The sequence below is a fragment of the Rattus rattus genome, chromosome 4, assembly GCF_011064425.1.
Source record: "Rattus rattus isolate New Zealand chromosome 4, Rrattus_CSIRO_v1, whole genome shotgun sequence".
Classification (NCBI taxonomy): domain Eukaryota; kingdom Metazoa; phylum Chordata; class Mammalia; order Rodentia; family Muridae; genus Rattus; species Rattus rattus.
Window position 1 is genome coordinate 133,614,012 of NC_046157.1, and position 12,277 is coordinate 133,626,288.

The 12,277-nt window shown below is 44.5% G+C and overlaps 1 protein-coding gene across 1 annotated transcript in view; it reads left to right on the plus strand.

Annotated features, from left to right (window-relative positions):
* Flacc1 (flagellum associated containing coiled-coil domains 1) overlaps window positions 1-10,565 on the plus strand; it is a 28,270-nt gene extending 17,705 nt beyond the window's left edge. The window contains exons 12-15 of the mRNA XM_032901160.1: window positions 3,914-3,976; window positions 9,365-9,454; window positions 9,574-9,683; window positions 10,226-10,565. Coding sequence (XP_032757051.1) covers window positions 3,914-3,976; window positions 9,365-9,454; window positions 9,574-9,683; window positions 10,226-10,319 — 357 coding nt within the window. The 3' untranslated portion in view covers window positions 10,320-10,565. The remainder of the gene's footprint in view (window positions 1-3,913; window positions 3,977-9,364; window positions 9,455-9,573; window positions 9,684-10,225) is intronic.
* Window positions 10,566-12,277: the final 1,712 nt, after the last annotated feature.

Consider the following 12,277-nt stretch of genomic DNA (forward strand, 5'->3'; position numbering starts at 1 on the left):
GGATCCCGTGCACCTTCTAGCCAATAAGAACGTCATAGACAAAAATGTCCCAAACAGATGGACACTAAGAATGTGTTAGCATTCCAGCCCCCAACAATTCACATAGCCTATGTATGAGCTTTTGGACGCATTAAAGTTTGCTGGCCGCCGAAGTGGTCACATAGAGAGTTAGAACTCTAACGCTGTCACTGTCAGGCACACCTCCTTAGCAAAAGAGAGGGCCATTCTGGGATCAGGTCTTAGGCCTTACCCCTAAATATACAAGCTAAGCTTTCTTAGATCCCTCCATCTTTTTCATGCAAATGGAGAGTCATGCACAATTGTGGATATTTTGAATATTTCACTTATGTGTACATTTCTAACCATCATGCTAACTCCTCTTCCGTTAGGCCATCTCCTCTCACCTGCCCCAGACCACCACTCTTCTGGTTTCTACCACCATAGACTCAATTTATCAGTGTTTTTGTTTTGTTCTGATAGCATGATTTATTATAAAATAAACACAAGCACAGTTGCTTGTCATCCTTGCAACGTGTCCAAAACGACCTTTAAAGGTTTATAAAAACCAAATGTCGAAAGCAGCCCCCTCAGCGAACGTCTAAGGACAGCACAGATACCAAGACAAAAGTTGGCACTCGTCCATCATCACAAGGTTGAGCAGTTTGTAAGCTTGTTTGTTTGTTTGTTTGTTTGTTTGTTTTAATTCTGAGTTTTAAGTAGCTCCAGGTAAAAGAATGCCACCTTTCCCCACACACTGTCTCTGAACTCCTCCCACCAAGGCAAGGGTCGCTTTGTCCCTCAGAGCCTCCAGAGATGAGGACTTGGCTATTCCTCTTTCTGACAGACCCTTGGCTTCTTTGGGAGGGACCATAAGGATGGGCTTCTGTGGAACTGAGTTGTGGCAGGGTAAAGAAACTCCATTTTGTGCTAGGCGTCCATCTTGGTACCGGCAGGTATTTGTGTGACTCCAGTTCCTGAGTGTGACTCGGTGGCCCCCACCCAGAAATGTGCAGCTGTGACGATGTGACGATGGCTGACCTTCCGCTTCAGGAACCTGTCTATGCAGGCGCCTGGGCTACCTACTCTTGGCCGAGCAGAGCCACTCTTGATTTGCCTGTGCAGATACTCCAGGCTGTCGTCTGGGTTTCACCTTTAAAGATCCTTCCCTCCCACCTCTCTGCCTGGCGATCTCAAGTTTGGCTCAGAAAGTGTTGTCCTGCTGGCAGGATCGATACATTTAATTATACTCTAGATTGAGTCTGAGGTCTGTGTACAGGGGTCTCAAACGCTATCACAACAGGCTAGCTGGAGACCAGGATTCCACCACGGAGACCTGTGAGCCTTCAATGGGTTTTCCATGTCTGTCTCTGAGGCAGGGTTTCGTTTCTATGGTTTTCCAGCCATGCCCTAAGTCCCCCCACTTTTGCTTTCCTCCTGAACTTGGTTTGCCTTTGTTCATTTTCTCCTCCTTTCTGCTCCCCTCCCTTGGCTGGTTTTCTCACACTTCATATTTCTCTCTATGCAGACATTCTTCTCTGGTGTCTTTGCTGATTTTTCTATTAATGAAATTTATTTTTAATATTTATTAATATCGGGCCAGGTCTGGTGATACACACCTTTGATCCCAGCACTAGAGAGGCAGAGGCAGGAGGATCCCTTTGAGTTTGAGACCAGCTTGGTCTACAGAGAGAGGTCCAAGATAGCCAGGGCTATGAAGAGAGCTTATTTCAAAGCAAAACAAAACAAAAACAAAACAAAAAACCCACACATATGTATGTATCCTTTACTGGTCGCTCTTCCTGCTGACCTGCCCCTTAAGCTCCTCTTCAGTCATGATCTTTTTCATGTCTGCCCCCTTCCAACTCTATCACAGTTGATGAAATTCTTCTCTTGGCGGCAGTCCTGTTCCTTTCTCTCAACAAACCTCATTTCCTGATGTGTCAGGGTGCTTTGTGGAAACCCCCGGCTTCTGTTCACATCATTTTCTGACTCACCGTGTCTGCTGGAACTGTAAGCACTAGTCTCTTTGGGCTCCCTGCCTGGACCCAGACTGAATCACCTGCATTTTTTTCCCTACCCCTCACTTCCCCACCCCCGCTTCTTCACCCTTCTGGATCCTTCCACCATTTTCTTCATCCAACAGGAAGCTCTGGTGGCCAAAGGGAGATCACAGGAGGGTGGTGGGATTCCTGCCCCTCAGAGGAGCTCAGCGAGTGCTCAGAAATCACCCCCACCGCCAGCCTCAGACCCCGCCCACCCTCGGACAGGCATGAAGAGAGCAGTGAGACCAGGACTGAGCAGGGCCCACATCTGCTCAGAACCAGTTGGGGGTTGGGGGAAGGAGAAACAATGGACACACCTCACTGCCTCCTCTGGCCCACCAAGGTCAATATAGCCAAAAAGCAACATTGCTCCATTTTCGGGTTTTAAAACTTAACATGGGCATAGAACGTCTGAAGTCTAATGTATTGTTTTCCCCTAAAATAACCATAACGTTTTTCACATTCATAAATTCCTTTTGTAAAAGTGGTTTGAGGCAGATCTCCCTCTGTAGCCCCGGCTGACTCCAACTGATGTGCAGTCCAGCATGACCCTGAGTTCCTGACCTCCTGCCTCAGCCTCCTGGTGCTAGGATTCCAAGCTCGAGCCCATACCCAGGATCCCAAGCTCGAGCCCATACCCAGCTGTGTCCTTTATACCGCTCAGCAGTACTGCTTTGTAGAAATATCACGCAGTGTGTTTCTTGTTTTCCTGGTTTGTAATATTTGGGTTATTTTCAGTTGTTGGATTTTTAAACAAAGCTTCTATGACTATTCTTGTACAAACGATTCAGAGGTATATTCTCTTACTTCTCTTGGAGTGTATCACTAAAACTCCAGGGTACACATAGGAAATTTGAGGTTTCCACAGTAAAAATGTTTTTCTCTGAGTATTTGAATTCTGACTACACCAAATCCTCCACACGTATGCCATCCAGCCTTTAATTCTGGCCATTACAGTGGGTGTGACTATGAAGTGACAGGTCGTTTTCTTTCTTAAGTCTCTCTGATGACTAAACGTTTATAAAATGCTGGGGAGGATGGCGTTGATAGATTAGTATCTTCTTTAATGTGCCTGTTCAACTCTTCTATTACTCAAAAGATATGGATAATACAAATATTTTGTATATATGTTGCAAATAATCACTTCTAGCCTAGCGGTTGGTTTCTCAGTTTGTGAATGTTATTTTTCAATGTACAGAGATTTCTCATTTTGATGAAAGGCAGATTATCAGCCTTTTTTTTTTAATTAAAAGCTCTTTCTGCTTTCCCCATAACACCACTGCCTATCATAAATCTATGGATATTATCTTTCTAGAAACTTTATGATTTTAGCATTTTTGAGTCTATGGTTCATATTGAGTGTGTGTGTGTGTGTGTGTGCGTGTGTGTGTGTGTAGAGTGAAGCAGAGGTCATAGGAAGTTTTTCTATATGGATAATTATTCCATCATTCTTTCTGAAAAAAGAAGTGTTTTTCCCTCAATGAGTTGTTTTGATGTCCTTTGAGTGAAGGGCAAGGTTCTCTTCTCCATTCTGCTTAGCTGTTTCTCTATACTCAAGGTGACACGGCGTCGTCTTGGTGCCAGGTAAAGCCAGTTAGTGCATGCAGACAGTCTGCCTTTGCTACTGTTCTTTTGTTTTGTTTTTCCTCATGTTATTCTATTTTTATCTTATTTGTTAACTTTGGTATTATTTTCCAGAAAAATCTTAACTTTTTTCATTACTTTACATTTCTGTGTAAATCTTAGAGCTTGTCATATCCATATCTGAAGTCAGTAAGTGCTATACTCCTCAATCCTCTGGTGGCTTCTTATTTCTCCAAAAGAATATCCAGAACCATGGTGCTAACCTTTCCAAATACAATTGTTTTTAGGAGCTCATAAGACAACATAATGACGATATCCTGCAAATACAGGAGCTGAGAAAAGCCAAAGAGGTAAGCATTCCCATTCGGCTTTGTGAAAGCAGTATCTTCAAAGCTATACACCCTTGGGGAAATGAAATGAACTTTACCCAGACCAGTAAAATCTAAGTGTCGAACTCTATAAGTCAAAGTGAATCTTGAATTCTATGTAAAACAAACGCAGCCTTTCTCAGCGCCAGCTGTGAACAAGGAGACGAGCAAAGGCTGCATGGTCATCAGTGTTGCATGATGTCTATATCTAGCAAAGCTTAAAACACAGGACTTTGAATTACAGAACATCATTTCTTAGCATCTCATTACTATGAAGAGACACCATGACCAAGGCAACTCTTATGAAGGACAGCATTTGATTGGGGCTGGCTTACAGTTTCAGAGATATAGTCCATTAGCATCATGGCGGGAAGCACAGCAGCATCCAGGCCCATGTGGTGCTGGGAGAGTTCTCCATCTTGATCCCCAAGAGCCTGTGTATCACAGTGGACATATGACCTTAGAGCCCGCCCCAATAGTGGCACACTTCCTTCAACAAGGTCATACTTCTTAATAATGCCATTCCCTATGGCCAAGCATTCAAACACATGGGTCTATGCGGCCATACCTATTCAAACCACAACAGTCATGTTCTTCTCTCTGAGCCCTCAATCATCCTAAGTCTCCCGCAGAGCTTTGTCTCTAAGCCTCTCTTTGTGTACCTTACACATGATGGTTTCTGTGGGGCATCTTTCTGCTGAGACACAAGGCCATGTGTGAAGGCAAATGAAAAAAATCTGTTAAACATAAGGAACTTGTGTTTCCCTTTTCACTGAGAAATTTAATTTGTATCCAGAAAAGACATGTCTAAGAAAAAGACTAGTCACTGCATAAACATCGTGAAGAAACTCTATCTTAAACTGCTAGCAAGCAAACGGCAGCATCCTACAAGGTAGACAAGATGGCCTCCAAGCCAGAGAGTCCTCATGCGTTCTGAAAACAGCTCTGCTGAGAGTCTATTCATTCTGTCATAGGTATCATTTCTGAGTCTGTTTCTATCTGGTTTCTTTGGTTTGCAAGTCTGCTGGGTTTTCAGTAGGTGCCAGCCATTGTGAAGCTTAGCTTGTTGGGTACTGAGTATTTTTATTTACCTTTATATGCTCACAGACCTTATTCTGGGATACAGCTAAATGGTTTGGAAGCAGTGTGATCATTTTGAATCTCGATAGTCAGAATTAAAGCTTGGCGTAGAGTCACCCCTTTTGAAGGTCCTCCAGACCCCTCTGCATCAGGTTTGCTCCAGCCTACCTGGTGGAATAGAATCAGTCTCAGCCCTGTGTTGTCTGAGGGTTTGTTCTCTCCACTCCCTTTTCTCTCTCAACTCCTCTCCTTTATTTCTGCCTCCACCACTCCTCTCCAAAGGCCCCCAGACTTCTCGTTGGTTCTTTAAAGAGATAGAGTGGCCTACGTTGGAGGTCTTGGCATTTGACAGTCTACCTAAACATCTCTTTCCCTGAGATTTCCATGGCAAACTTTTTTCCCTTCTTCTGGTCTTCATTCAAATGGTTGCTTCTCAAGGGTCACTCTATTTAAAGGCTCAGTTCTCTGCTCCTTCACTTTTCTTCTTCTGTTTCACTTTTCTACATTAATTTAATCATCCAAGCAGATAAATTCAGTGTAGGAAGGCCTTTCTGTATGTTTTCTTCACTGTTAATTCTTATTTCCTAAAACAGTCCCTGATGCACTGTGGCCTTAAATAAACACCAGTTGATCCTTGAGTGGATAAATGATCTAAGAATGTAATCTTAGCCTGGAACAGTGCTGTGCTCAACACAGTTGCACTACGTGTTGTTAGGTATCCAGCTCACGAAGATGTGTGTCGTGTGGGGATTTCTCTAGGGGATCTGAGTAGATGGAAGGACTAAGTAGGGCTGAAACCTGGGGAAAGAGACCTGGTTGATATCTTTAGTTTTGTCAGTGCCTAACAAAATATTCACAGTATCTGCCAGGTGCTGACTGCGGGATACTGTGAAGATGACAAATTGGAAGAGAGATGTGTAGTGAATCTTCTTGGCCCATTTGTTTTTGTTGTTGTGTTTAAGATAGTGTCTTACTGTGTTTCCTTGGAACCTGGAACCTGTTTTGTAGACCAGGTTGGCCTCCAACTCACAGAGAGCACCTGCCTCTGCCTCCCATGTGGATTAGAGGCATGCACAGCCATGCTGGCAGAAAAAGATATGTTATGATAAAATATGAGTATGATATCATTTCCTCAGGAAAGACACATGGGCTCTGTTGGGGGTGGTGCACATCTGCATCTGGTCAGCAAGGGTTACTGAGTGGTGTGTGGTATGTGGATACAGGTAGGTATTTCTGAATTTCTGAATATGGACAAGGAGGAGATAGAGTTCCACCCCAACCCAATGAAAGAATCTGGTGTGCATAGAAAGCAGCAAGACAGGCAGAGAGGCATGAGGACGATGCCAGGAGCATTTGTCTTCTGTGGTCCTTGAGACAGTTCTCACAGCAAGCCAGAGGTAACTGATACAGCCCCACAGGAGGCAGCACAGGCTAGTTCAGTAGGAACTAGCTAGTAAGGAATCTGGAGTAGACCAAGGGAGCCACCAGAGTGATCTGGGGAGAAGAATGTCACCTGAGGTGAGGACTGTCAACAAGTCAGGAAGGTCTGAAGAGCTGAATGTGGGAGACAGAGCCTGCCATTAGGATGTGTCCCCTCGGTACCTCAGCCCAGCATCTGTTTCCAGTCACTGTCTCAGCCTGTCTTGCTAAAACTACCAGTAACTTCAAGTCACTAAATCCAAGGCTTGTTCTGCCTCGCTCACCCAGGATGAGGAGCTTCGGGTGCTACTGGCCATTCCTTCCCTGGGCATTGGTGGTTTCATTACTTGGGTGGCTGCCCCTCCATCTTCCTCATATATCCTTGTCTCTGAGCTGCTGAGTCCTGGTCCCCATCAATTTAACCATCCACTCTGTGTTGCTAATGGGTCAATGCCTCAGCCTGACGTCACCTCTGAGCTCCAGACTCCAGTATCCTCCTTCCAGCTCACGGCAGCTCAGCCATCCTCGTCTACTCTGTTACTCCTCACCTGAGCAGCGCCCTCTCCTCACCGTCGTTCCGTTCCTCCAGCCCATGCTCACGGAGCAAGAAAACGAAGACAACAAGATACCAATTAAAAACAAAAACCCATCTGCCCTGAAAACCCTTGCGTGTCCCTGCTGTTCTCAGCTCACCATGGCCTCCGGGATGACTGCAGGATGACAGACTGTGCTTGCCTTTGCCTTGGCTGCTTGCTTGCTGTCTTCATTCTAGCCACACTAGGGCCCCTTATGGACACATGAGCACTTTGCTTTCTTGGCTCTTTTGCACCACTCTCCTTCACAATTTGTTCAAACAGTGGACTGCCCGCTAGAGCAGATTTAGGTTTGCAGAAAAGTGAGGTACAGTTGATCATCTGTGGCTTAGATTTTTCAAACCCTACTTCAATTAAGGCTTTTAAATGCTTTAACTTCCCTTCTCACCCACCACCCACCAGAGGTAGTGGAAAAGAAAAGTTTATAGGGCAAAGGAGGATGTGGACCTGTTTAGAAATAGTTCTTTTGGGAGATTCCAATCTTCGTGGTCAAGACAGCAGCGATTCGGCTCACAGGAATCAGCAGCAGTAGCACCATCCACTCAAACACCATTCACAAACCAGCAATGGCAGTTCGATCAAGAAGCCTCAAGGCTCTGCCAATTGGCTTGAGACCATGGAAGCAGCAAGAGACCTCTGGAACATCACCAGATGTTCTTTGGTATGTCTGTGAAGTCACAGCAAATGATGACCAGTGAAGAAGACAAGGTGAACCAATGCCACAGTGTCCTCCATGAAGACCAGTGCCAGCAAAGCCCAGTGAAGACCGGCAAAGAGTGGCAAGGTAAACGAATACCACGCAGCATCGTCCACTGTCTGTTGGGTTATATTTATACCCTTTCCAAACATCACCTGTTCTCACAGGCGTCCACTCAAGCAAAACATCATGTGTCCTTTTTCCTGGCAGCTTCCAGAAAAACACCAAATGTCTGCCTCAGCAAAGCATCCTCTCATAAGACAGTTTCCAAAAAACTGGGTCTCCAAAGAAACCAGAAATTTCTACTCCAGTCATCCACCTTGAAAGTTCCCTCTTCCTCTGCTAGCAGCTTGCTCTAGATGACATGTTAGGTCCCAAGCAGTCAGTATCAGCACACTGTTGTTAACTGAGATCCCTAGTTTACACCAGAGATCACTCTTTAGGGTATACATGCTATGGGTTTTGCTTAATATATCAGTCATGTATCCATTACTACTGAGTCAAACAAAATAGTTTCCTGCTCCAAAAATACTCTTTTCCAACATCCTCTCTTCCATTCCCTCCTAACCTTTGAACCCACAAACCTTTTACAGCCTCTTGGAGTCAATAGGAGAGGTTTTGCAATAAAGAATATGCAGCGTGGGGTTGGAGAGACGCCCCAGTGGCTAAGAACAGTTGCTGTTCTTCAGAGGAACGGAGCTAGGACTTAGCATCCAAGTCATGTGACTCATAACTGCCTATTGTCTCCAGTTCCAGAAGATCTGATGCTTTCATCTGGATTTTACAAAACCTACACTCACACGTGTACCTGAACATGTGAACACATGTACACACACACACACACACACACACACACACACACAGAAATATTATTTTTTAAGGAGGATGCAAAGTTGGGCAAAGGTGGAGGGTGGATCTAGTTGGGGAAAACGGGAGGTACACGTATACCTGAACGTGTGAACACATGTACACACACACACACACACACACACACACACACACACACACACACACACACACAAAATGAAATATTATTTTTTAAGGAGGATGCAAAGTTGGGCAAAGGTGGAGGGTGGATCTGGTTGGGGAAAGCGGGAGGTAAATATGATCAAATGCCTTGTGTTCATGTAAGAAATTCTCAAAATCCTAAAAATATATCTTAGGGATTGGGGATTTAGCTCAGTGGTAGAGCACTTGCCTAGCAAGCGCAAGGCCCTGGGTTCTGTCCCCAGCTCCGTAAAAAAGAAAAAAGAAAAAAGAAGAAGAAAAAAATATATCTTAAAGATAAATCTTAAAAAAGTAAGATCATGCAATGGATGAGTGGCTGATGCCCACGTTGACTGATGAAGGCTGCGCTGGCAGCAGTGGCAGTGAGCCTGAAGAGAAGGCAGGAGGGGAAGAAAAAGAAGGTAGAAATGGCGGCATGGTGACTGGTTGGCAGTACAAGAGAACAGTGCCTGAAGTTGGCATAGTGCACTGTGTTCCAAATGCCCTGGAGAGAAGGGAGTATTCCTGAGTTCTTTCTTGTCTTGGGGGACAGTACGTCAGCATGATGTTCTGAGGCAGTTTCCTCTTGTGCAGATCTTGGAGGCTGAGTTGCGGACGCAAGCTGTTGTTCTGGAGACCCTGAACACAAACCTTTACCACTGCCAGATAGAACTCCAGAGAGAGGCAAGTCCTGGTTAGACTGAGAACTGGGCTAGAGAGGAAGCCGGGGAACTGTGCTGGTCTGCCCAGGAGCTATGTCCCAAGGGCTCTGGGGAAGACAGCTATTCAAATTTATCTTCTAGAAAACTATAGCGGGAAATCTAGAGAAACTGTTCCAGACAAAGCTTGCCGAAGCTGAAGAAAAATATAAGTCTACCATACAAGTCCTGACGGAAGAAAATAACAGCCTCAGGTATGGGTGCCTTTGCTCAGGGGGCCTTGACTGGGCTGCTTCTGATGACGGGAGGGTGTTCAAGTGACTCTGGTCAGGACAAACCAGGGACTCCTGCAAATGTCACTGTCCTGATCTTTGGGAAGAGGTGAATTTCTGGGCCTGGACACACACTATGGAGGTAGACTTTTCATCTGCGGTGGACCATGTATCTAGCCTTTTCTCCCGTGTGTCTGTTTTTGTGTAAAGGACAGGAAATTGCCAGTGGGTCTCTGAGCTGCTTTGCCCCATGGCTGAGGGTCATTTCTCAGAGTTCAGTGGGTTTTGGTGGTCTGATTCTGGCTCCTGTTGGCCTAGTTGCCAATCACAACTACCGTTCCCTGAAGGACCTTACTAAACCACTAATCTAGAAGATAAGTTACCCAACGCATCAGTTTCCATTGGAAATATGATCTCCCAAATACCACATTTCACCAAATTTAAAGCAGTTATTGTGATGAGAGAGGCTGCTTCCTCTACCCTGCGAGGTTTCTTGATACAGCAACCCATCATTCTTTTTACAGGCAAAAGGTGTTAACCATAAGCACAAACGAGGAAATCTTTGAAATAAGATCTGAGAAGTCGTCCTCTGCTAGTCCTAACATATATGAGTCCTGAACACAGCAGCCACAGAAAGCAAGCATCGTGGGTAACAAACTGCCCCCATGCCTAAGCAGCACCACCCTGGGAAGATACAGACTCCGGAAGACTTCTCTGGAAAGACGCACAGGAAAGGTTAAGTTCTTGAGTTGTTCTGGCTACGTTTGCCTTTTATTTCTTTATTTTCAATTTGCTTTCTTCAGAATGGTTAGAAATGTTTGAATGCTTATCTCAATTATATCGTGGCTCTTCCCTGAGAACTGACGTCCTCTGTGCTGGAGTCGGATTTCTGTGGCTGTGCGCTGTGTTCTTTTCCGCTTTTTACATACTTTATTGGAGGCGAGTGTGAGGGTCTTCTTTTGGGGTGATGCCTGCATTTTGGGGTGACTTTTGTCCCCCAAGGGTAAACAGCAAGCTAGACAATTCATTGATGAAATTCCAAAATCTTTATTCCCTCCCATATCATACTCCTTAGCCCAACGACTTGGGAAGAGTAACTGAATATTTACCCTGTCTCTGACCATCACGAGAATTCGAATGCCCACAGGGCAGGCAACATACCCGTGGAAATGGAGTGGGCACAGGGGACCCAGTCCCAGGAGCAGCATGCTAGAGGGGCTCCACCCTTATCTGATCGCAGCAGCTAGAGTCTTTGAACTGCCTGCCATTTGGGTGCATGGGGTCTTTATGATTTAAAAAAAACTAAATTCTGGTTTTTATGTGGAAGTGGTCCTTTTAAGTGTTGGCAAGGAATGTTAAACAGTGTTGGAAGCCAATATTAGAAGGTGAATGCTCCCCACTTGTGAGCATGCCAACGGTAAAACAGAAAACAGAAACAAAGCAAAAACAAACAAAAGGATCCCCTAGAAATAGGAAGGTAAATCTTTTCTTTTTAACCAGCTTTTTCTTCTCATTGACAGTTTATTGAGGAGGTAACGGGAGAATATAAAAGCTTATAGGTACAAATTCAGTAAAATATATACTGAGAACAATGCTAGAACGAACAACTCAGTTTCTTTTTAAAAGAAACTATATATGTGTATATATATATATGTATATATGTTATATGTATATGTATGTGTATGTATGTATACACACACATATATATGTGTATATATATGTATGTATATATATACTGGTTTGCATATGCTTGGCACAGGGGGTGGCACTATTAGAAGGTGTGGCCTTGTTGGAGGAAGTGTGTCACTGTGGGTGGGCTTGGAGACCCTCCTCCTAGCTGCCTGAGGATGCTCAGTCTGCTCCTGGCTTCCTTTGGGTGAAGATGTAGAACTCAGCTCCTCCTGCACCAGGCCTGCCTGGATGCTGCCATGCTCCCGCCTTGAGGATAATGGACTGAACCTCTGAACCTGTGAGCCAGCCCCAATTAAATGTTGTCCTTTATAAAACTTACATTGGTCATGGTGTCTGTTCACAGCAATAAGACCCTAACTAAGACAATATATATGTTTCTCAGTTAAAACATAGAAAACAATCTATACATCAATATGGAATTTGAAAAACAAAATTCTCGATGGAGATCTTGCTAGATCCTGATTCAAACAGACTGTAAAAATGCAAGATCAGGAGATTTTGAATACACTGACTGGTGTTTAATGTTTAAAAATGCTTTAGCTATCTAAAACATACTTCATCCTTAGAGACACTTGGGTCTCTAAACCATTCAGATGTAAGAATATTCCACCTCAGTGGGACCCAAGCCAGCATGCCCGAGCGAGTGAGGTGGGCGGCAGGTGGGGAGACGGTGAGGACAAAGCCTAGGACAGCCGTTGAAGCTGGAGGACGGACGCACAGGGCTTCACCACGCTGCCTTTCCTTTCTTTACTTTTTGTATATTTGTGAGAATTTTCATAATAAAACACTTTTTCTTTAAAAAATGAGCTTGTTTTAATGTTATCATTCTACAAAACATAAATGAAACCTTCTTTTATAAAGACTTCCAGAAAAAAATAGAATTT